The sequence below is a fragment of the Mandrillus leucophaeus genome, unplaced genomic scaffold, assembly GCF_000951045.1.
Source record: "Mandrillus leucophaeus isolate KB7577 unplaced genomic scaffold, Mleu.le_1.0 Scaffold596, whole genome shotgun sequence".
NCBI classification, from domain to species: Eukaryota; Metazoa; Chordata; class Mammalia; order Primates; family Cercopithecidae; genus Mandrillus; species Mandrillus leucophaeus.
Genome location: NW_012106430.1, coordinates 1930389 through 1954298, shown reverse-complemented (window position 1 = coordinate 1954298; position 23910 = coordinate 1930389). Strand labels below are relative to the sequence as shown.

General features: G+C 38.1%; 1 protein-coding gene across 1 annotated transcript in view; it reads left to right on the top strand.

Annotated features, from left to right (window-relative positions):
- Positions 1-23910, top strand: part of AKAP6 (A kinase (PRKA) anchor protein 6) — a 520177-nt gene that overhangs the window by 259535 nt on the left and 236732 nt on the right. The window contains exons 7-8 of the mRNA XM_011999517.1: positions 14544-14640; positions 15740-15903. Of these exons, the coding sequence (XP_011854907.1) occupies positions 14544-14640; positions 15740-15903 (261 nt within the window). The remainder of the gene's footprint in view (positions 1-14543; positions 14641-15739; positions 15904-23910) is intronic.

The following is a 23910-nucleotide window of genomic DNA, read 5'->3' as shown; positions in this document are numbered from 1 at the left end:
TTGGTCTGTCTTCTTTCATTCAGCATACTTATTTTGGGATATGTTATGTTGTTTCATATATCAATTATTAATTCCCTTGTATTGCTGAGAGGTAGTCTATTGTATGGATGTACCACAGTTTGTTCTATCCATTCACCTGTTGATGGACATTTAAGCTGTTTTCCCCACCACCTTTTTTATTGCCTCAAGAACCAGAGTTACTAAAAGCTGTATTTGAGTAGAAGCATAATAAATAGAAGCATAGTGAATAACTATCATAAATAGTTCTTGGGTAACTAGTTTTTTTTTTTTTCCATTTAAGACATTTTATAGTATCTTTAGAATTAGAATGCTTAAGAGTAAAGCAGCAGAGCAGGTCAGCACTTTCACCCTCTGGAGATTTTATTTCACATCCATTTGCTCCTGAAATGGTAACTCTGATTCTCCAAATTGTTATGCATACCTAAGTCATCAAATGTAATCATTCTCAGGGAGACAAACCAGCACTTCTTTTATCTGCAGCCGATCAGCATATTCAATAATAATAAGTGAAGTCAAACCAATACCAGACAGCTGTGCAAGATGTGGGAAAAACAGTCAACCACGAGGGCCTGTCTTAAACTTAGGAAGTATAGTTGCGTAGGTAGCACCATGTTATTTTGGACACACATTAACCAACCACGTAGAAATAGCCTTGGAGAAACAAGATTCTTAATTCAATTTGATAAATGAGGAATGTGGGGGAAAATGGTGACTGTGAATCGTGTGTGTGTGTGTGTGTGTGTGTAACACAACTGTAACTGTGTGCCAGGCTAGGAATTTAGGTGCTAGGAATACATGATGAATGAGCTTGGTTTCTTTCTTTAAGGGATTTTCAGTCTAAGAGAGATAACGATAGATTATATGTAGTAATCTGTAGACCCATAAATGACTAGTAATTTTAATCAGTAAACTTCTTGTAGGATAAGCAAAGTATTCTTAGGAGTACAGAGAAAAAATTTATTGGTTCTTTCTGGAGGTAGAGAACATTCAAAGAGGTAATTTGACATAGACCTCAAAGGCCATATATAATTTTGTTAGAGAAGGGAGGATGGGAGATGGGAGGAAACTTTATAAGCATAGTAAGAGAGGTATGGTGAGCCACGTGGTGTAGCTGAGACTAGGTTGGAGTCTCACAGGTTGGGGCTGGCTGGTAAAGGAGTTTGAATGTCTTTTTAATGGATTAAACTTTTCTCTGAGGGCAATGGGGACTCACTGAAGGTCTGGTTTTGTTTTAAAACAGGAGAATAATATGAATCAACCGTAAATTTGATGGGGGTAGGGTCAGTCTGCATGGATTAACTGGATGAGGTTCGTGGCTTAGGTGAGAGAATAACTCTGTGCGTGAAAGAAAATGGATTTGGGTATAGTATTTGAAGGATATGCTGGTACAGGCAAGCTTTTATCAGTTTTTTGAATCGTGTTTAAATTTAAAAATTAAAGAAAGGGAGTAAAAGGTTCAAGTCAAGAGTAAGTCCCCTTTTTACTCGTGTTCCCATTGATTCTTCTCCCTCGAGGCAACCAATGTTCCTTGTTTCGTTATATCATTTCTGATTTATTTCAGGTATTTAGAAACAGGCCGGCCGCAGTGGCTAATGCCTGTAATCCTAGCGTTTTGGGAGGCCGAGGCGGGGAGATCACTTGAGGCTAGGAGTTTGAGACCAGCCTGACCAATATGGTGAAACTTCATCTCTACAAAAACACAAAAATGAGCTGGGTGTGGTGGCGCATGTCTGTAGTCCCAGCTACTCAGGAGGCTGAGGCATGAGAATTTCTTGAACCTGGAAGGCAGAGGTTGCAGAGGTTGAGCTGAGATTGCGTCACTGCACTCCAGCCTGGGCCACTGAGGGAGACTGTCTCAAAAAGCACAAACAAATATATCTATGTACTTAACTTTGTTCCTGTAGTTTCTATTAGTAATAATTCAAAGTCAATAAATATAAAACAACTTCATCCTTTTGGATGGCTGCATAGAATTCTACTTACAAATACGCCATAATTTATATAACCAATTCTTTGTGATGGAAATTTAGGTTGTTTATAGTCTTTTTCTATTATAAATGATGCTTTAGTGAATATTCTTGGAAATTCATCATGTTGGATACTATAAGTATATCCTTAGAATGAATACCTTTCATATGAAATTTCTAGATCAAGGTTAAGCACGTTTAAATTTTTAATGTGTTACCAAACTGTCCTTGATAGAGATTTTACCAGTTTATACTGAACAATGCATGAGAGTGCCTATTTCTGCACATTCTTGTTATCAGAGTATGTTATTACATTTGTTGAACTTTGTCCCCCTGATAGTTACAGATGACATCTTACTGTAGTTTAGTTTGTATTTCTTGTATTTTAAGTGGCATTGAAAATCTCTGCATGTTTTTAAGGTTCATCTGTATTTCCTTTTTGAGAACTGTTTTTAAAATTCTTAGCCTGTTTTTCTGTTGGTCATTGGTTTTTTACTTCAGGATTTATAGGGGCTTTTTATATATTAAGGCAATTAGTCTCTTCTCTGTGAATAGGAAATTTTAAAAATGTATTCTGGGGTTCTGTTGTAAAAGCATATGGATATCTCAACAGTTTGAGGAATCAAAGGTTAGGCAGACATGGAGGGCCAGGCTGATAAGCATGTAACAGGTTTCTACTATGGGGCAAAATCACGTTTGGATTTCAATTCTGGAAAGACCAGTGTGTTCTAGGGAGATTGCTTACTTAGACTTGGAAGGAACAAGCTTAAGATCAGGGTAGTTAGAATCAAATGAGTGGGTTAAAGGATGTTGGAGTAATGAGAGAAATGGTGGATCAGGGTGGGAGTAGTTAAGAATAGAGAAGAGGGAATAGATTCAAGAAAGAGGAACAGATTAGAGAGACACGTCAGCAGTTCTCTTTTTGAGGCTCACTCTTTTCTAGTCAGAAATCTCATGACCAACATGCTTTGTCTGTCCTAGTTTCCCCTAAGGCTATAGCATAGGATGGCCCACTGCTCTACAGCTGGGCAAAACTTGAGTGTAGTGAAGGATGCGGAATTGCTGAGAGCTTCTCTTTCTGTGTATCAGGGGTACATGCTAAAGGTGGAGCAAACTGTCTTTTATACAACTTCTATAATTATGGAACTTTGCTTAAAGAAAAACATTAAATTATACTCACTGGAAAAAAATTCAAATTGTGTTAAACAGCATAAAATTAAAAGTAAAAAGTCTTACCCTCCCTTGGGTAACCAATGTAAATAGTTCTATATATTTTTGAACCTTTTTATGGAAAAATGCATACACTTTAAGGATTATTTAATTCATATTATGCATGCTGTTCAACAACTTGCTTTTTGTATCTAAATATGCCATAGATACACTTCTATCAGTATATGAAGATCTGGTGCACATTTTAGCAGCTCCTTAATATTTTATCGTGTGGATATGCCATAGTTTGTTTAATCATTTCCATGATGATGGGCATTCAAACTGCCTTCTTATTTATACTTTTGCAAATAATACTCAATGAACTTTATTTTAACACCAATTGAGAGTTTCCTCCTTGTCCCATTAGTGTCTGCCTATAGCAGCAATTCAGAGAGTCTCTGTAATAAATCTGTCACACTCCAGGGACAGCTGTTTCTCTAAGTCCTGAAAAATGAGCGGGATTTGTGTGTGTATGAGTTTTGAGGCCATGTTTATAGCGTTAGACTTTTAAAACATACCTTCCTGAACTTTGTTATTCCTTTTAAGATTGGTGCCTGCAATTTTAGGTGACTGTCACATGGTGGCACAGAAGCACCAAATTCCTGCAGACAGTGCTTACAGTCTTGGTGTCCATGAAGGGTTTGAAAACGTTTCCTTATTGTGTCATTATACTAAATACTTATAAAAATAGATTCAATTTAAAGTGTCTAACAAAATTCTAAATAAAGATATATGCATGCGTTTATCATCTGTATTTCTTTAGATCTTCATGTTATATCATGTTTCTGACTAAACAGCTTTCATTTGTCTCATAAGAAAAACCAGTATACTTCTTACAGAGATTTTAGCCATACAAGAAAATTTCTCCAAATACTTTCAGCTGTTTTTCTCTTGCTTGCCCTCCTGTCTCTACCTCTGCTCCATTTTTCATTGCTTGAAGTTAAGAGATGACAGGGTTTTCTTTTTCCCACTTCCTGGTGCCCGTCTCTCCCAGCATCTCCATAGGTAGCCAATGCCCCAGCAAGTTAAGCTTCACAAGACCAGCAGCTGTCATTTGGCTGTGCTGCTCAGCTAATGAGAGCAGTGGATCAAACTTCAAAAGCACAAGCTATGAGAGTTTCACTGGACTGCCCCCACCTCCCTCAGCCTTGATGAACAGGCTGGTGGCCTTACAGGGGCTTTGAAGTCCCATTTGCTTGTCCACCTTGATTCCCACCAGTTTAAGGGTAGTCACAGAGAGTTTAGTGGGAACTGGCAACATTCTTCTCTTTGGGGGACTTGGAATACCACTTAACTCCCAGCCTTGAGTTTCTTCCTTTGGTGGCACAGGGATGAAAGGGTCTTTCAGAAATTTATAGCATGCAGGCATTTTGAGGTTGGTATGTGGGAATGGTAGTGTAGGAGGCTCATTTTGGACATATGAAAGTCTTGGACTACATTCCTTTACTCATGTAACTCTAATTTTTTGTGCATCTAGGAGACAAATAGTGTTATCTTCCCTTTTCTGTTAAATAGGACTCCTGCACTGTTTCAAGCACCTGGGAATGTACTTTTGCCTGTCTCAGTTTAAGGACTCTTGGGCCATAATACCCAGTAGTTATTGTTTTGAAAATTGTTAGTGCCCATTTTACTAATTTATTCCTTTATTTTTCTCTTTAGGAAATAATGACTGTTTTTAATTAGAATGTCAGGGAAACACTGCATTTATTAAGCACTTCCTATTTACGGCAATATTATAGTAAGCATTGAAGAGAAGGTTTACAGACAAGCCTCACACTATAAGGGTCCATGCACAGGCTGAAGGACACCGTGCATGGATGAGAGACTCACATGAGCCAGAGTGTGGTCACCTACCATCTCTCTCCATGTGTAGATTCATGAGCTTATCCTACTTCTCTACTGCGTTACGTGGAATTTTGGAATCTTGAAATAATTCACCTGATATAAATAATATGAAGTTAAACTTCCAGATCTTTACATTAGCCAGAAAAATGCCTATTATGTATCTATAGGGTTGTTGTGAAGGTGAAATAAACATGTTTTATGTGAGGATGAGGATGCTTTTATCATTTGGGGGAATCTTCCTTGGAGACCCAAGAACATTTGACGTGAGAAGCTTGGGTGTTCTTAGATGAGTTGAAATTCTCCCTGCCCACCCTCCCCTCAGCTGTTGTCTTGATGCTGTCACCTACTTGAGGGATGGCTTTTGTCTCTGTGGTGTCTCCCCCAACTCCCAGCCTTGCACATGCATGATAGGTATTAAAAGTATCTGCTAAGGTCGGGCGCAGTGGCTCACAGTGGTTGCAGTGAGCCAAGATTGCACCACTGCACTCCAGCCTGGGCGGCTGAGCAAGACTCCGTCTCAGAAACAAACAAACAAAAACAAAACAAAAAAAACAAACAAAATCTGCTAAGTGAATGAATGAGCATTTATAAAAGCAGTGTTAGAATCACTGTGGGCAACAGATTCTAACGAATGTTATAAATCATCAAACGATAGCTGAGCATGTCTGCAAGTTATTTCCTCTACCATTTACAAATCAAAATGGACTTGTCACAGGACTTTCTACGTATTGTTTGGTATATTTGTGACAAGAAAAACATCTACAGAGGGAAAAATAGGAATGTTTTCTTCTGTTTTCAGGATGCAATTTATCGCCTTTGGCAAAAAACACCAGGAATGTTTTCTCAGATAAAATGTTAACTCAGATATTTGAATGTTTTTTAATTTCAGAGGTAAATGTTACTGTTTCAAAATATGAAGACAGTTTGACTAGACAGGATGTTAATGACTTGACATTACAAAATTTATTAAATTTATTTTTAAAGTGGTTTAGTTCCCCCTCTCAAATGCATGAAGCATATGGGAGTTGGAATAGATCTGCCCCAGGCTGCCAAACAAATTTTTAATGGAACTGGAGTCCTTCAGGGATTGTCCTAAATCCACATAATATTCTTAAGTCCTGGTGTTTGCACTGGGACCTGTATATTAGCAGCTGTACGTGTGAATAATATACTTATATCAATCCATCACTCTCGTGAATCCACATCTGTAGGGGCTGCTGCACATCAATTATTCCACCTCAGGGAGTAGAGAAATATTTGGGCCAACATTGACCTCCTTTTCAATCAGGGCCTCCAAGCAGTGTGTTCTGGAAGTCAAATGGTCCCTTTAGACAGAACCTCTGTTTGGGAATCCATTTGGCCTAATGTGGCCATGCTGGGAAGTGAATGTGATTACCTGTGTCAGGTGTGGAGATGGCATCCAGAGACGCAAATGAAAATTCTGTCACTTGAAGCCACCGTCAACATTCAGGATCTCTCCCATCTATCTAATTCTTGCATAACATATTAGCCAGTCTATCAGAAAAGAACGTCAGCTTCAGTAAGATGCATCTACTTTGCACCAAAAAAAAAAAAAAAAAACTGTTTGTTTGAAATATATTGTAACTTGTTTGAAGAGCTAAATTCACTTTCAAATTCTTGGAAATGTTTTTATTGTCTGAGGTTTCAGGAAGAAACTCTCCTCAGGAAGAAGGAGGATTTTTTGTCTTCATATCTCAGTGTCTTCTCTCTTTTTTTTTTTCCAAAAGGAAAACAAAGATTTTATAATGCTTATCTTTTTGATCAAAAACCTGGAACATCTTTCTCAAGAGTACAGAGTTCTCTTTTTTTTTTAAAGCTTCTGCTTTTATACCTAGAGGTGTGTTACAGATTGTCATAACTGATAAATCAATGACAAATGTAGCCACTTCATTTTGTTGGGGAAATAGACAATTGTGGTAGCGGCTGACCATTTATTTAATTATGTGGTAAGTACCACATGATGAGAGGGCAAAGTTAATTGATGATTTGGGCTATCTCAGTCAGGGTACAGTTTACATGGCAATTACGCTGGGATCATCTAACTGTAATTGGCAAGTAATTTTGTAAGTGAGGGAACATGACAGCTCATTTACATGGTGTTCACTGAGTAAAATTTGGGGACATTTATCAACTACTTCCAAGTGAAGAGTGATTGTACCAGTGTCTCCCAAAATGCCACAAGCTGTTTAAAAGCTACGTGGGGAGATTTGTGGTACAAATCTCCATGCATTCATTTCCCTGAACATTTGTTAGTTATGTGCTGTGTGCCAGGCACTGTCCTAGACACTGAGGATACAAAAATGAGTAAAACAAAGAGTTCTACTCTCAAGGAACTCTTGTATGCAAAACAGACACATCAATAATTTTAACACAACATAGTAAGTGAAGGTTTGAACTCTGCACAAGTACCGTGGGTGCCAAGGGTGGGGAAACCAGTTGGGTCGAAGATGGTCAGGGAGAGCTTGCTAGAGAAGGTCACACCTGAGATGAATCTTAAAGGATGCGCAGGGCTTTTCAAGGGGAAGAGCTTGCCAGGCAGAAGTGCCAGCCAGAGTAGAATCGGAGTAGCAAGACAGCTGGTGTGAGCTGGAAACTTTAAGCAATCCAGGCACATTTCAAGGCAGATATGTGGCCTGTGAAGTTGAGTTGGCTGGGATCTCAGAGGGCCCTGTAGGTCATGCTCAGGGCCTGGATCTTATTCTCCACCCTGGCAAGCCATTGGAGAGTCTTAATGTCAGAGTTGTTTTGTAGGAAGGTCATTTTGCATAATAAAACCACTTGCATTATTGCAATATGCCAGGCTCCATTCTGCATGTATCAAGGCATTTCATCCTCACAACAACCCCATGAAGTGGGCATTGACATTTCCCCTCATCTATAGATGTAACTGAGTACACAGAGGTTGGCCAAAGCTACACAGTGGGCGATGGAGGAGCCAGGATTTGAACCCAGGCTGTCCAGCTCCAGAGCCCTTGCTTGTCAACAGTCCCGTTCTACACCATGTCATAATTCCCTTGACACAGCTGACTGCAATTCCTTGTTTACATAGTGTCCCCCACCTCCACCCCAGCACACGTACGCGCGCGCGCACACACACACACACGACTGTGAGTTCTGTGAGAGCAGGGACCATGTCTGTCTTCTTTATAGCCATATCCTTCAAGCTTAAGACACCATCTGCACCTTCATAGGCATACAACAAATAAGGAGTAAGTCTAGTTTTGAGGAGGGCTGTGATTCGAGTTAACCTGGCAAGGGATGACAATGAAAGCCTTAATCTAAGGCAGTGTTAGTCAATATGGAGAGATGAAGAAGCGGAAATAAATGGTCAGGGCTTGCTGATTGATTGGATGTGTGGATTTTGTTGGAATATTCTCACAGTGCTTCTGATTCCCAACCCATACACTGGAGGGATGACTTGGCAAAAGAATGTGAAGCAGTGGGAAGCTTACACTGTTCTTCACAGAGTTCTTAAATTCCTGAGAAGAAATGTTGTGGACTCAGGATGAGACCTTAGAAGAGACTTCCCTTGAGGTGGTTAAAAATAGAAGGGACACATCTGCCTGGGATGGTTGAGAGACAGAGCTGCCCTTGGGTAGATGAGTGGTTAGATAGCCTTTGGGATTCTTCCCCTTTTGAACATTCTCCGATTTAAAATAAATCAAAATTCTCCCAAGCTACCTATGCTTAACTGCCTGGCTTAGAGAAGGTAAAACCAAAGTGTTCAAGGGCTGGGAAATATTGAGTCCAAATGCCTGGATGATAAATAAGGAAACAGAAGCCCTGATGGGTTAAATGACTCATCCAAGGGCACACACTTGAGGCAACAGGAATACCCAATCATTGGATTCTCAGTCTGGGCTTACTCTTCCCCATGTCTCATACAGCAGCATTTATGTTTTAGAGGGTCCTCTGTGCGCAGACCTTTGCTGGGTAGAAGCATACAGCAAAGGAAACCTGGTGTCTGCCCTTGAGGAATTCAGAGAACCTCAACAATAAAGAACCCTTATCACCTGAAAATGTCACAAAGTACCATCTATTACATAGAATATTTGGAAAATAGAGAAAATGAATTTTAAAATTCATAATAATTTTTTTAGTCTCACTCATTGCCTGGCACTGCTTTAATGCTTTATATTTATTATCTCCAATTCTCAGTGTTTCAATGCTTTACATTCATTATCTCTAAGTCTCACAGCCACCTAGAAGTTAGATAGTATTATTTCCATTTTATATTTTAGAAAACTAAAGCACCCAGAGCTTGTTCCCTAAGATCAGACCATGGTAACTCCAAGTTCAACCCTGTACAAATTATGTTAACATTTTGTTGTGTTTTTTTTGCAGTCTTTTTCTAAGTACTAAGACTATTTACTTTATACATATGTTATTTTATCATAGATACAATTTGGAATCTTCATTTTTTGTGGCATGTTCTATGTATTGTCCATGTGATTGCTTAGTCTTCATTTTAATGGCTATCTAATGTCTTATCAAGTTTTCAGGAGGTTCTTAAATGCTTACTCATAGAAATCTTCCATTTCTTGGTATATGTGGCATTTTAAAGATATATTTTGAGGACAGGTACATCTGCCCATCCTCTGTGGATGGCATTGTGTAGAGGAGAAGAGAAACTACTCGGAGGATCATGGCTTTCTTCTCCCCCAGGAGCCCCTCTGAGAATGGAGAGTGGTTCTGGGCACAGCTCAGAGTGGAGCCTGGGCAGAGATGGCCTGAGGCAGATAGCAGGTGACTTTTCAAGCCTTGGCTTTTCTGGCTGAACACACATTCTTCCTCCTGCCCTTGTAAAAAGGCAAGTTTTCTTTTTCTTAGGGTAGTAAAAATCTTTTGTGTGAAGAAAAAGTGTCGTCAAGTGTCTTATTCATCAGCATATATACCATCTCTTTAAAATGACAGTGGGAGTAAAAGTTCATCAGTTCAATATGTCTTTCACATTTGGAGACTCCTGACTAATAACCTCTGGTATTTATCATCAGAACAGCCAAAGAACTAAATTCTGGCACATGCTTCTCTCACGCACTGAGAGAAACTTAAAAAGACAGAAGATTTTCTCCATTTTTTTCTTCTATTCACTTAGAAGGAAAAGCATACCTTTTTTAATTAAAAAAAAATATGAGCATGCAGAAACATCTGGCCTGTATTACCACAGCAGCTTCCTAAATGGCTTCCTTGTCTCCAGTCTGCCCTTTTAAAATCAACACTATATGCAATAGCTAGAAAGATTTCTAGATCACAGATTTGCACCAGCCACTCTCCCATGTCACTGGCATATTCTTCCATCACTCTTTCATGGTTCTTGGGGTCAAGTCCTGTGTAGCCATAGCTGCTGTCTCTCTTGCTTGCATCCTGCCCTAGCCACACTGAGCTGCTTGTGGCTCCCTGCTTCATGCTATAATGTAGGAGTATCTTCAGGCCCATGTACAAATCAGTTCTTTCTCCACAAGCTCCCTGCTAGGCTCTGCTGAACCTGGATCCCAGCATGGGCTCCCACAACCCCTATCCAGCACTTATACAGACTATAAACATCCGTCTTGTTTGTATTTTATTTTATTTTAAAGGCAGAGTCTTGCTCTATTGCCCAGGCTGGAGTGCAGTGGTATGATCATAGCTCACTCCTGGGCTCAAGCAGTCTTCCCACCTCAGCTTTCCGAGTAGCTAGGACTATATGTGCGTGCCACCACACCCAGCTAATTTAGCCTTGTTTTTACTTGGCCAGCATAATTCTTAAATAATTTTTTTTTTTAAAAACTTGAATCCCATTGGTCAAGGCATATCACCGTTTAGTTTGCTTAAGGCCCCACCACTCTGTGTTATGCACTAAACCCTAATTACATATTTATTCTTTGCTGGGTCTTGTAAAGCTATCTGTTTTCTTATCTCCTTTATACAATAGAATATAAACTGTTTGAGGATAAGGATTGTATATTGTTAACTTTTGTATCTATAGGCTTGACAAATACTACTCAATAAATATTTATTATATGAATTTATGCCTTGTGAAAAAACAAAACTTAGGCCAGAAAATAATCTAACTCTTTTTGTCCTTTCTACTTATTCATGAACATCACAAGACTAATGGAACTCAGTGGACCTGGCAAAAACTAACAATATTTCCATCAGGTGATCGAAAGTCTGTGTTCATGATTTGATACTGCTAAGATTGAACCACTCTGGACATTTAAGCCTTTGAATGTGCTTATGATCTTTCCCACTTTTTCTTGTACCAGGATATCTGTTTGTGTCACGGCATATATTTCCTTGGTTTTATGTCCACGTGACTATCAAACTGGGCTATTCAGAAATATGAGTGAAAAGGATTAGATATTTTATCTGCTTTGCAAATCTGATCATGACCAAAGTACAATCAGTGGGAATACTCAAAGTTTGTTCCTGCCAATAAGTAGTACATCCAGATATATGCAAGCTGGTGATGCTAGAGGTTATAGTAATAGAAATGCCCATTGGTGAATCTTTGATAATCCTGTGCTTGTTTCAGTCATTGTGTTTTTCCATTTCCTTAGTTATTCTCTTCTAGTCATTCGTCTACGCATTGCTTTAAAGATGCTAAAAAGATCTGGTGTCATCCAGGAACCAGATTACTCATATTTATGGAATTTCATATAATCAGTGCCATAGGACTATGGTAACTGCCTATGGCAATGTTCTTGCCATAAATTCATTATTCAGAGAATGCTCTGCATTTTCAGGGAGTGCTATGGATATTGTAGAGGGACTGTACACCATAGGGCATTGCTGAAGAATGGAAATGTGTTCAAGTATCAAGTTTAAGGAAAGAACAGCAACAAAAAAATAAAACCCTTCATCTAAGCTTCCTTCCCTTGGGAAAAGGTGGGGGCAAAATGGAGAGAGCTTATTATAGAATCCTTTAGCAGCCAGAAATTTCATTGACAATTTTGTTAATGTGCCTGCTCATCTGCCTTCTCAGAGGCTCATTGTGAATTCCGTAGTTGATATTATTAATGGTTAATGGGTGCACCTGAAAATCAAGCAATATTGTACCATTTGGGTAATAGTTATGTTAAATGGTTCTTTTCTACAGCATCAAGCTTATCAGATTATCTTTTTCCTAATAATGAATACCTCATCTTTTCCAATTTCCTAATCAAATGCTTCCATGTCATCTTGAAGCAGAGCCAGTTCCAGCTGCATCTATTCTATACTCTTGGCTTCAATTATATCAAATTATTCAACCTACTTATGGTTCCTTAGATTCCCATTTGCTCTGAGACATAGACCTCATGCACCTCTTTGGAAGCTCATGATTACCAACTATTCAAAACAGGTCTATTGTAAGTAAACAGTGAATCAAAGAGAGCCCTAGGCTAAATTTACAGTTATGAGAAAATGTCTACAATAAGTTTCTTCCTAAATTTTGGTGCTCTTGGGTGATCTTAGGTGTTCTCTTTACCCTGTCCCTGCTCCCTAAAACACACATGTATCTCATTCTGCATGGCATTGCTTCAGAGTTGAGGATGTCCGTGGCAGTGGCAAAAAGTAAGTGCAGTCATGTTTTGACTATAAATAACAAGCATTTAATTTTTCATAGGTAATATATAGTTTGGATTGATCAGAAGCATGAGGTTTCCCATACATTACCATGTTTTATTTTATTCAACCAGGTACCTGTAGCTAAAAGAGGACAGTACAAGAAATGGTGAACAGCCTTGGGGAAACCTGATATTGTCATTTTCTGTTATATTGGCTGCTGAAACTTTATTGTATCTTATGCCTCTAGTCAGATTAAATGATTCATCATTCTGGACTCATCTTTTAATAATGATTTACAATTATAATAACTTACAATTCTTATCTTTATACTTCATGGCTTGATCTGCATATCTCTATCTCCTTCATTTCTAGGTTCTTTTGATCATTGTTTCAGTATTCTGAACTTTAAAAAGATCCATTTTCTCTGCTGAGAAAAAGAGAGTTCGGACTCACCACTGACCACCTAGGATGATTCAGGCTACACTTCATTCTCCTAGTAACATGTTCAGTTGCCCTTTGGGGCCGGAGGCCATGCTTTATACTCTTAAATCTCTATTGCCCAGCACAGTGTATGGAATGGGCACAGTACATGGTTTCTAAGTGAATGAATGAACCTGAATACCTAATTTCACAATTTATGATTGATTTACTTCTTTAATCCAAAATTATATTCTACCTGGAACTATATCATTTCAAACTTCTATCAGATATTCTTAATACCAAGTACAGTGCAGTGTGCAGTGCAGACCTTCTCAATAAATGTTTAGTGAGAGCAAAACATATATATTTTGGAGACTTATCATGGAGAAGCCAAAATTTGGCCACACAGCATTTCAAAATCCATGCTGGTTCCAATTAGTCAAGGAATGAATTTTCACCCCCCAAATTAACCATTGGTTCAATAGATTGGTTAGTGTGATTACTCTCCACTGGACCTCCTATGGTTGGAATGCCTTATGAGATTCCAGAGATGGAAAAATCTTTGGAAAGTCATCTATGTTTCTTGAAATATTTAAATGGAAACCTTCCCCTTCAGAGTGTTACTGTTCAATGGATATCCACAATTCATGCAAACATCTATCGAGCAACTTGAATGTGACATGAATTGGGGATAAATGTAAAACTGGCAATTTTTCAAATTACTTATAATTTCATAGCCAAGGATAGAAATAAAGCAGCATATAGTAAGATAAATTTTACAGTAGAAGCAGATATAAGGAGCAGAGAGTGGGGAGTAATTAATTCCACATAAAGTATTAGGGAAGACACCCTGAAAGAAATGACTCTGAGTTAGATTTCAACTATGACAGCAGTTTTTGTCTTTTGGATAACTATCATGAGTGAAAAATGCCTGATTGTGCTTGATGTATTCGTTTATAAGGCAGTGTCATATTTTAGGTAATAAACTTTTAAAAGGCAAAGATCTGAAAGACATTTAACTCCTCAGTGCAGCACCGGAATCTGCCACTGTATTCTTTGTTGTGTGATATCTGAGAAACAGAGCTGAATCAAACCCTACTATATTAATGGGTTTATATATGTACACATAAGGCTAATATATTTTATGCTGCCAATTTTTTATGGTTTCATAAATAGTGCTATCACTAACATTTCTAAAAAATGAAGAAAAGAGCTCATATGTGCTAGTAGAAATTCAGTATATTTTATAGAACACTGCTACTCTTGATATAGCCTACGGGATGTGACTTTTCATAAAAACCTAATGAATTTCTAGGTTTGTCAGCTGTTTCCAAACAGATGCACTCAGCTAATCTAATGGAAACATTTTGAGCCCAGATCCCAGATATCAATAGCTTTTAGTATTGCAAATTAGTTTGTCTATTGGGTAAATTGGGCTGTGTGGTTCTTGATAAAAAGTAGCAAGTAATTTTATATGGATGTTTTATGTGTAACTGCCTTGCCAGGGTTTGATGCTCATGTTTTTCCTTGCAGAGTTTTAAGTTGAATGTAGACAGTCATTGTGCTCTCAAGGAAGCTGTGGAGGAGGAAGGACACCAACTTCTTGAGCTTATTGCATCTCACAAAGCAGGTAAATCCTCCTGAAATATTGCAAGTCTTTATGTCTCCAGACTATTAAGAATGAAGAAGCATTGCTGTAAATTACTGCATATATTCACTTCCTTATGTATTATTAATATTTACATTATCAGATTGACCTTCAGGATTTATAAATGTTTCATATACTGCATACAATGCTGTGATACTTATAAGATGAAATACTGCCTCCAAATGGTCTGTTCATTTTATTTTGGGCTTGCTCTTCGCCTGAGTTTCAGTTGAAATTACATTCTTGAAAACTTCACATTGACATGCTTTTTGATGTAGGTGCTCTGGAAATAACATTAAGATAATGAATGAGAACTGTATATATAGTTATAATGCATACGCATTAGGGTACTTATAGATATCATTACAGATATAAGGCAAGCAGTCTAAATTATTTCCCTGCCACTTCACACACATGAACATCTTGCAGAGTTTTTGGCCTTCAACCAATTCTTACCCCAGTATTAATATATTTATAAGGAACAGATAATAAATAAAAAATAATTTTGTCATTTGGTTATACTTATCCTGATAATAGAAGACCATAAGACAGGATGGATGACTTACAGTTTGGCTCTAGGTTTGAGCTTAGCAAAGCTAAACAGGAAAAAGATAGTATTAATTGGATTTGCTAATGTTAAAGACTGCTGTCTTAATTCTGGCCTATTTACTGTATTTCTCATTGAATTGACTTTACCTAGTTCCGTAGATATTTTTTATCATTATGAAGTCTCTACATAGATACACACAGAGCGTTTTATTTGGAATGTGAAACTGTAATGTTACTGATTTTTATACATTGTGATTTTTGTTCCTCATGTATTTTTTTAAGTCAATATACTGAGTAAGTCAATTTCCAAGCCAGAGATTTATGTGGTTATCACATTTTTGTGTCCTTATACCTCCTGTCAAGAATTACCTGTTTCTATTCTGAGTGACAAATGTTGATATGGCAGGTGATGGTAATGGTCACTTAAAAATATTTATATAGTTTAAAATAGCCATCTTATTTACTAAATAAAAATAATGAGCAAAGATTCATTCAGGCCCACAACTTCTGCTTTCCCCTCCTTTTGGAGAAGGACTGAAGGACATGCTGCGGATGATTGCAAGTCAATGGAAGGAGCTGCAGAGGCAAATCAAACGGCAGCACAGCTGGATTCTCAGGGCTCTGGATACCATCAAAGCCGAGATACTGGCTACTGATGTGTCTGTGGAGGATGAGGAAGGGACTGGAAGCCCCAAGGTAAGTGGCTTGAAGTTTTCCTTATTTCCTCTCATTTCTGTCTTCTTTTGAACTAGGCACCACTGAAGTTTTCTTTCCAACCCTAAGGCTTTTTGTTTCTACTGGGTAAACTTTATATATCTCTCTCTATATATAAACAAAATGAAATGGCTTAGTTTAAAACAATAAAGCCTTCAACTTCCAAGTTTCCCAGGAAGAGATCTTTTTCTGAAAACTGGCAGAGAAGGAGGGGGACAGTACTTTAGGGGTGAGAGAAAGGGAGACATAAAACATTTAGTAAACAAAACATAAAGCATCTTTAACATGAATAATCAGAATGGTTTTAAATTGTTTTGTTGCAACTATAAATCACTATAATCAGTGCAATCACTCAGCTCTGACATCCATTAGCCGCTTGGTTACAGCAAATTAACAAAGAAGAGAGAAAGTGATTCATTATCTCATTCCTGTTAATGACTATCAGATGCATTGCCTAATTAGGGGATGGTCATTGTAGTGGGAAGAAGGTCATATGCTTTGCTACAAATCTTTTTGCTCCGAGTGTAAGTTCTCCATAATGGTACATGCACCGAATACAACAAGTACTTTAAAAATGAGTATTGACGTGTTTTGGTTGTTCATTTTAGATGTCCAAAATAACCCATAAAACATATGCAATTGAACTTTAAATGAGGCACCTCTTAATATAGACTGGCACTGTTCTAAAGGTATCTTTGGACTCATAATGTGGAAAATAATGTTATTAATTTGATATTTTCATGTAATCACTCCTTTCTTTTGCATCTGTGAAAACCAGCCTCATAATAAATCCAGAATAAAACGTATTGTAACATGGGGGAAACAGATTTAAGAGTTCATGGTTTTCATTCCTGGCTTGGACAAAGTAAGTAAATCATCATCAAATCACATTTATTCAGCATCCATGTAGATTGGCATTGTACTAAATGTATACAGAGCAAGTTAAAACACACTTTGCCCTCTTAGACTCACATTTTTAAATGCAGGCAGAGGAGAAACCCATCCAGCCCTGCAATGTTGAGACCCGTGCAGCCAGTGAAAAGCTCAGACAATTTACGGCTTTTGAATCTCAAACAACGCCTTTAACTTATTTGTTGGAAACAGAGGATAGAATGATGAGCTCAGTTTCACTTAAAGAAGGCTCCATGAAGAAGGTCACATTTCAGGAAATATTTAAAGGAAGGAGGAGAGGTGACTTGGCACATGAGCACATATTTTAGGAAGTGATGTGATGAAAGGATCAAAGCTGGAACTAATAATATGGAATGGAGAGTATATTTGGCAGATTTCTCCGGGCAGACTTGGAGCTATTTTAAGGAGTAGGCTGTAGGGAGAAGTTCACTGGGCTAATGCTTTGGCTGTGTGTGGAAGTGGGGAGAGGAAAGATGAAGAGAAATGACACAGTTAAAAACTTGTTGTAGGAGGCTGAGGCAGGAGGATCACATGAGATCAGGAGTTTGAGACCAGCCTGAGTAACATAGCAAGACTTTATCTCTGCAAAAAGTAAAAGATGAGCCAGGCATGGTGGCATGCACCTACAGTCCTAGTTACTCAGGAGGCTGAGGCAGGAGGATTGCTTGAGCCCAGGAGTTGAAGGCTGCAGGGAGCTAGGATCACACCACTGCACTCCAACCTGGGCAACAGAGAGAGACCCTGTCTCTAAAAAACAAGTCAAAAATCTTCATTTTAGCTGGGTGTGGTGACATGCGCCTATAATCTAAGCTACTCAGGAGGCTGAGTTGGGAAAATCACTTTAAAAAATCTTCATTGTATTTTGTTTATTTAACAAGAATACAGTGAGTGCCTACTTTTTAAAAGCTATCCTGTATTGGCTACATTTTACATGCCATATGCTATTCTATAGCATTTCTGTATTATGTCATTTAATTATCATGACAAATTTTTAAAGTGGCTCTATTTTAATCCCCGATGGAGAAAAGGGGGTGCAAAGAGAGGTTAGGTAACTTCCTTAAGGTCACACAGCTGCTGAGTAGCAGAGCTATGAGCCCTTTGATCGCAGAGCCCATGTTCATCACCACTTAGCTTACTGCCTTTCACTGGCACTGCTCGGGGCCAAGTGTGGGACGAGGCATTAGAGATGAACAATTGGCTTCAGTGCCTGTCTCATGAAGCTTGTGGTGAGGTGTAGGAAACAGACTTTAATAACCCATGCCTTTACAGATTGTGATGTGCTATGAAAGAAAAGAAAAGAGGCACAAGAGGTTGGGCCAGCAGAAGTGATTTAGATTAGGGCATCAGGGAGCCAACAGGCCAGTGTGGTTAGAAAGAGAAGTGTGCAAGGGAAGCTGGGTTCCCTGTTGTTGTACAAGGGGAGGCTTTTGGAGTAAAAAGAGAAATGACATCATTGCATTGCGCTATAAAAACCTCTTACTGGCTATGGTATGGGATATGAGTGGGTAGGGTAGGGTGAGTCGGGGTAGGGTGGGAGCATGCCAAAGTGGACTACAGAGACAGCACAATGACCTAAATTAATGAAAGAGCTATGTTGGAAATGAGTACATTCACCAGCGCCAGTTTGAAATGGACGCTTTGAAATCAGCTTATTGTTTAAGGAGGCATTGAGATAGAATGAAGTTGATAACCCAGTGAGAAGGAGAAAGTGTTATCAAAGAGAAGCCTTGTTAGCGTTTCTCAAAAAGAGGACCTACCTACCCAGGCTCTTCCTCAGACCATACCAGAACCTCATGGGTGGGGCCCTGGAATCTGCATTCCAATAAGCTCTTGGAGAACCTCTATAATAGGCACTAGGAAGACCCTTTTCCTGCAGGGACTACATGATCCTCACCCAAAATGAATAAGAGAATGTCTGTTGCATTGTTACTTATAGTAGCAAACAATTGGCATCAACTGAAATGTTTAAAATAAGAATGGTTTGATTAAATTATGCTAAATTTCATTCTAATGAAATGTTATGGTTATATAACCATAAAAATCATGTTTTAGAAGAGAATTGGAAATATTGGAGGATACCTATGATATACAATTATATATTTTTGAATGTCTTTAAATTTTCCAAACCTCTCAATGAGCAAGAATTATTATAAATAAAAAATAAGAATACATTTAAAAGTATAAGAATTAAAAAGTGATAAGAGGTAAAATAGGTGACATTGAGCTGAGGGACTTGAGATATGAATTTAAATATCAAGAAGAAAAAGATACATCCGGTTCTTAATGATTAAGGTGCCTTACTTCTTAAGAGAAAACCAAGCAAAAACCCTCCACTTACATTATTCCAAAGGCGAAAATACCTTGAATCACATCAGTTTACCAAGAATAACATTCATGTTTTCCTTTTTAATAGTATTTCTATTCCAGAGCATTTTCATGTCACATTATATGCACAGCATAGTGCATCTAAAAGCAGCTACAAGGAGAGGCTTTTGTAGGTATGTGCAGATGCAGAAGTTGAGGGAGGCTCTGAGAGTTTGAGATCTTGACATGATTGAGTCAGCAAAACCCCAGGCCTCTACCTCCCAACTAGTTCTCTCTCCACAATCTTGGCTGAATTTTTTCTGGAAAAATGAACTCATCCATACTCAAGGATGAATTTGAAATCAATTTAACACAAAATATATTTCTTAATTTAAGCTTAAGAAACTATGAAAAAATCAGAATGTTCATGCTTTCTATTTATTTAATATTTAGGAACTGCTTCTTTTACTCCCTTGGGCAAACACATATAATAATAATAGAAAGGCTCAGATTCTGAAACCAGACTGCTTGAGTTCAGTGATTGGCACTTACTAGCTGTGTATTCCTGGGAAAATTATTTAACTTCCCCGTGCCTCCGTTTTCTCATTATAAAATAGAGGTAAGATAATATCCACCTCAAAGGGTTGTGATACAGATTTAAAAGAGCTGACACACCTGAAGTGCTTAGAACAGTGCCTGGCACGCAGTAAATTCTAAGTAGGAGTAAACACACAAGACTTCATTTTCTTATTTTATTTTATTTAGAGTTTTGGGTACATGTGCAGGATGTGCAAGTTTGTTACATAGGTAAACATGTGCCATAGTGATTTGCTGCACCTATGAACCCATCACCTAGGTATTAAGCCCAGCTTGCATTAGCTTTTTTTCCTGATGCTCTCCCTCCACCTGTCCCCTCGCTGACAGGCCCCAGTGTGTGGTGTTTCCCTCCCTGGATCTGTGTGTTCACATTGTTCAGCTCCCACTTATAAGTAAGAACATGTGGTGTTTGGTTTTCTGTTCCCATGTTAGCTTGCTGAGGATAGTGGACAAGCCTTCATTTTCTAGAGATGAATAAATATAATAAATAATAAGTTATAAATAATAAACAGATATTAAATGGATCTGATAAATACTCTGATACAGATAGGAGCAAAGTGCTATAAATACACTGAGAAGGAAATAACTAAACCTACCTTGGGCTATTAAAGAACAATTTACAGGGAGGCATTCATGTTTTAAATGAAAGGTAGACAGGATTTTTGCCAAGGTAAAAATAATGGGCAGCGAGAATAGCACATACCAAGATAGAGAGGTGTGAAAACTGTGGTGTGGCTAGAACCTGGGCCCTTGTTGCAGATGATGAATAGGCCAGCCTGCCACAGTCTGCACCAAGACACAACAATGTGACAAAAAACGATCCTTAATGATCAGTGATTTGATAATAATTCCTCCTATGTCTCTATTAATATAATCCAAGCCAGAGTGAGGTCTCTATACAGAATAAACCTAAACATACTGTTTAAGCCGAAATTTTTATTGTTATATTGCAATAAATAGAGCAAGCTTAAATAGGTTACCCTGAAGTTCTCCATGACTAAAAGCTGAATTTGGCTTCTTAGCCATTATGTCAGCCCTCTTTCCATGACGTGACCTTGCACAGGTCATGTACAAATTGTGCCGTGAAATGCATCTCCAAGCACAGCAGTTATGATCATCTATTTCATCTTGGACCTAAAGAGGAACTAAAATTAAAACATGATAAAAAATAACTCTAGAATTCATCTTAGGTTTACTTCAGAAGCTACTGGGAGCTTGAGAAGCATAATAGAAAATCTAAGGAACATATCTAGGGGGTATTTTTCTTTTTTTACCTTGTTTGAGAGACTGCAGAAAAGGACTTGGTTTTAGAAACCTTGTAAAGAGGGAGGATAGGAGGAAATTCAAAGACTCTGGGAAACTTCTCCCCTAGGACTTGGCAGCATACCTTATTTGTTGTATTTCATTTTTTAAAAAAGTGTTTTCTCAGGACTGTGAGATCTTTTATACATGGAAATAGAGAATAGAATTCACCAGTTCTAGAAATAGAGCTTCAGCAGTCACATCAAAGAATTGAAAATATGCTTGTAATTATATATTTTTACTTTAAGATAGATTGGTGAAAGTTTATCACCTTAAATTAGGCTTTCAGTATGTTCAATTTTTTAATGGTCTACAACTGAAGGGATTTCAAAACATAGTGAGTAACACCTAACAAAAGCTACATTTTTTTGACCTTTCAAGGCAAAAAACAAAAATTCTGAAAGCAAGAAAGCATCTTTAAATTTTATACATTGCCTCCTTTAAACTGTTCTTATCTTCTCTTTCTTTATTTTTCACTTATAAAGCATACATTATTACAGGTGTCTTAGAATGGAGACCAGGATTTCCCCATATGACTTATCCAACTTTGCATACTGAACGCATGCAACAGCAGTTCCTTCACCCCTTTTAAAGAAACAGATAAGTTTCCAGAACAAAGAATATTTGAAGATTTATTGTAAATTCAGAAAACTTTACAGCTACTACAAGGGTGACCTAGCCTGAGTCCCAACCAACATCTTCATTTCTTTAGTGAAAGGAGACAGAGAGTTAGCTGCTTTGAACTCTAGGATTGTGCTCATTTTATCTGCCTTCTTTGAGGCTCTTAGATTGAAGTCATCTTCCTTTGGAAATGGATATCAGACTATGAAGGTCATCAATGTTATCTGTTCAACAATAACAGAAGAGTAAGCTTAAGGATATTCCTTATATATGTTTGCTCAGCCCTATGAATGAAAGTGTTAGATATTGGCTGATAATTTACATCTATGTGGCCTTTGACTTGGGTATATTGCTTACAATATACCCATTTGACCTTTCTTTAGATGTCAAGAGAGGGCAAGTCCAGGGTTAGCATGTGTTTTTGTTTGTTTGTTTACCAGATGCCCAAGTCTTAACCCAGTATCTATGCTAATGAATTATGGATAACTTTCTTTAACTGAAGGGATATAAAGGAGTCAGTCTGGGGAGCTTCTTGGCAAGATGTTTTCTCTGTATTTTATGGTATCTCTCGGGTAATAGCGCAACTGGCTAATATTTTCTTAGAATAGAAGTTGATCCTGATTTTTCCACAGCATTGGTGAGACAAAGTATTGGCTCTACATTCTTTTCTTTTCTGGCTCAGAAGCTCATGGAGTTAGCATGTTTCTTAATATAAGATCTTCAGAAAGAGCACTAATACAATCAATGGGAATTGCATTTATGTGTTGTCAGTCCCACATATACTGATGCACACATTTATAAGGAACTGCTTGAGACACTTTGCTGTCTTCCTCATGCAAACGAGAGCACAGGTATATGTTGTCGAAAGAAACCAGAAATGATCTAGTAAGATTAAATTGTGCCTAAAGTAATAGAAAGGAAAACAACAGGCAAAGGCCTGGCCATTATTTATTGAGTGCCAACAGAGAACTCTGCACTCTGCCCAGTGCCAGGCCAGACATGAGAGAAGACATGCTTTTCTGCTTAGTGGTCTTATCATTTCAGTGTAAGCACATAGTGTAACATCTTGTCTAAGGTACTTTGGGCTATCTTAGATCTAGAATAATAGATTACCTAAGATTCAGATCATCTTAATTAGGATGTTGGCAGATTGAAATGGAATGGAGTTCTTGATGCAAGCAAATGAGTATAAATACATTACCAATTCCACCTCTTCTGTGCAGAAATCTTTCTAAAAGCCAGTATCCGATTTGGTTCCTTTCCTGCTGAACTATATAAACATAGTCCTGATTTGCAGTATCTAGGGAGAACTCTTTCTTCTACTGTGGATTTTTCAATAGCCCCTTTTTTTCGTTATCAGAAGGGCAACTTTTCTTCAAAAGTATTTTTTGAAAGACAGAAACAAAAGTGAGTCCTTCTTTGAAGATCAGTGTGGTTACTAAGTTTGTGATAGAATTCAATAAAAAATAGTTTCTCTAATCTCCTTGAGGCACTTAAATTTGCATATTATAAGACGTATGGGTGGATCTAAGATGAAGAATTTTTTAATGGTCTGCCACTCTCTTGAGATGACTGAAAAAAATGGTTGGGAAAATAAAAATATATACTAGGTCAAAGGACAGCTAATGGTCATGGTCTGTATAGTGTATAAGAGCATAGCAGGCTGAGCGTGGTGGCTCATGCCTGTAATCCCAGCACTTTGGGAGGCTGAGGCGGGTGGATCATGAGGTCAGGAGTTCAAGACCAGCCTGGCCAACATGGTGAAACCCCCCTCTCTACTAAAAATATAAAAAGTTAGCCAGGCATGGTGGCATGTGCCTGTAGTCCCAGCTACTCAGGAGGCTGAGGCAGGAGAATTGCTTGAGCCCGGGAGGCGGCGGTTGCAGTGAGCCAAGATTGTGCCACTGCACTCCAGCCTGGGCGACAGAGTAAGACTGTCTCAAAAAAAAAAAAAAAAAAAAAAGCATATCTTATTTTGTTTTTCACACTATATTTCCATTGCTGATGACCTTGAGAATGGAAACATTTGGCTCAGGAAGAATCTGGGAGTAAAATTCTATGATGTCTCTAATCAACACAGGGAAAAGCCATTGACAGGAATAGGTAGCTTACTTTTTTCCTATTTAGTCCAAGAATACCTGATCTCTGAATCTGCAATACCTAAAGTTGCAAAGATGCTTGGTATTGTTTACAAACTTACAGTCTGTGGAAAGCAGCCATTTTTATTGGCAGAACTCACATTTTGTAACTCAG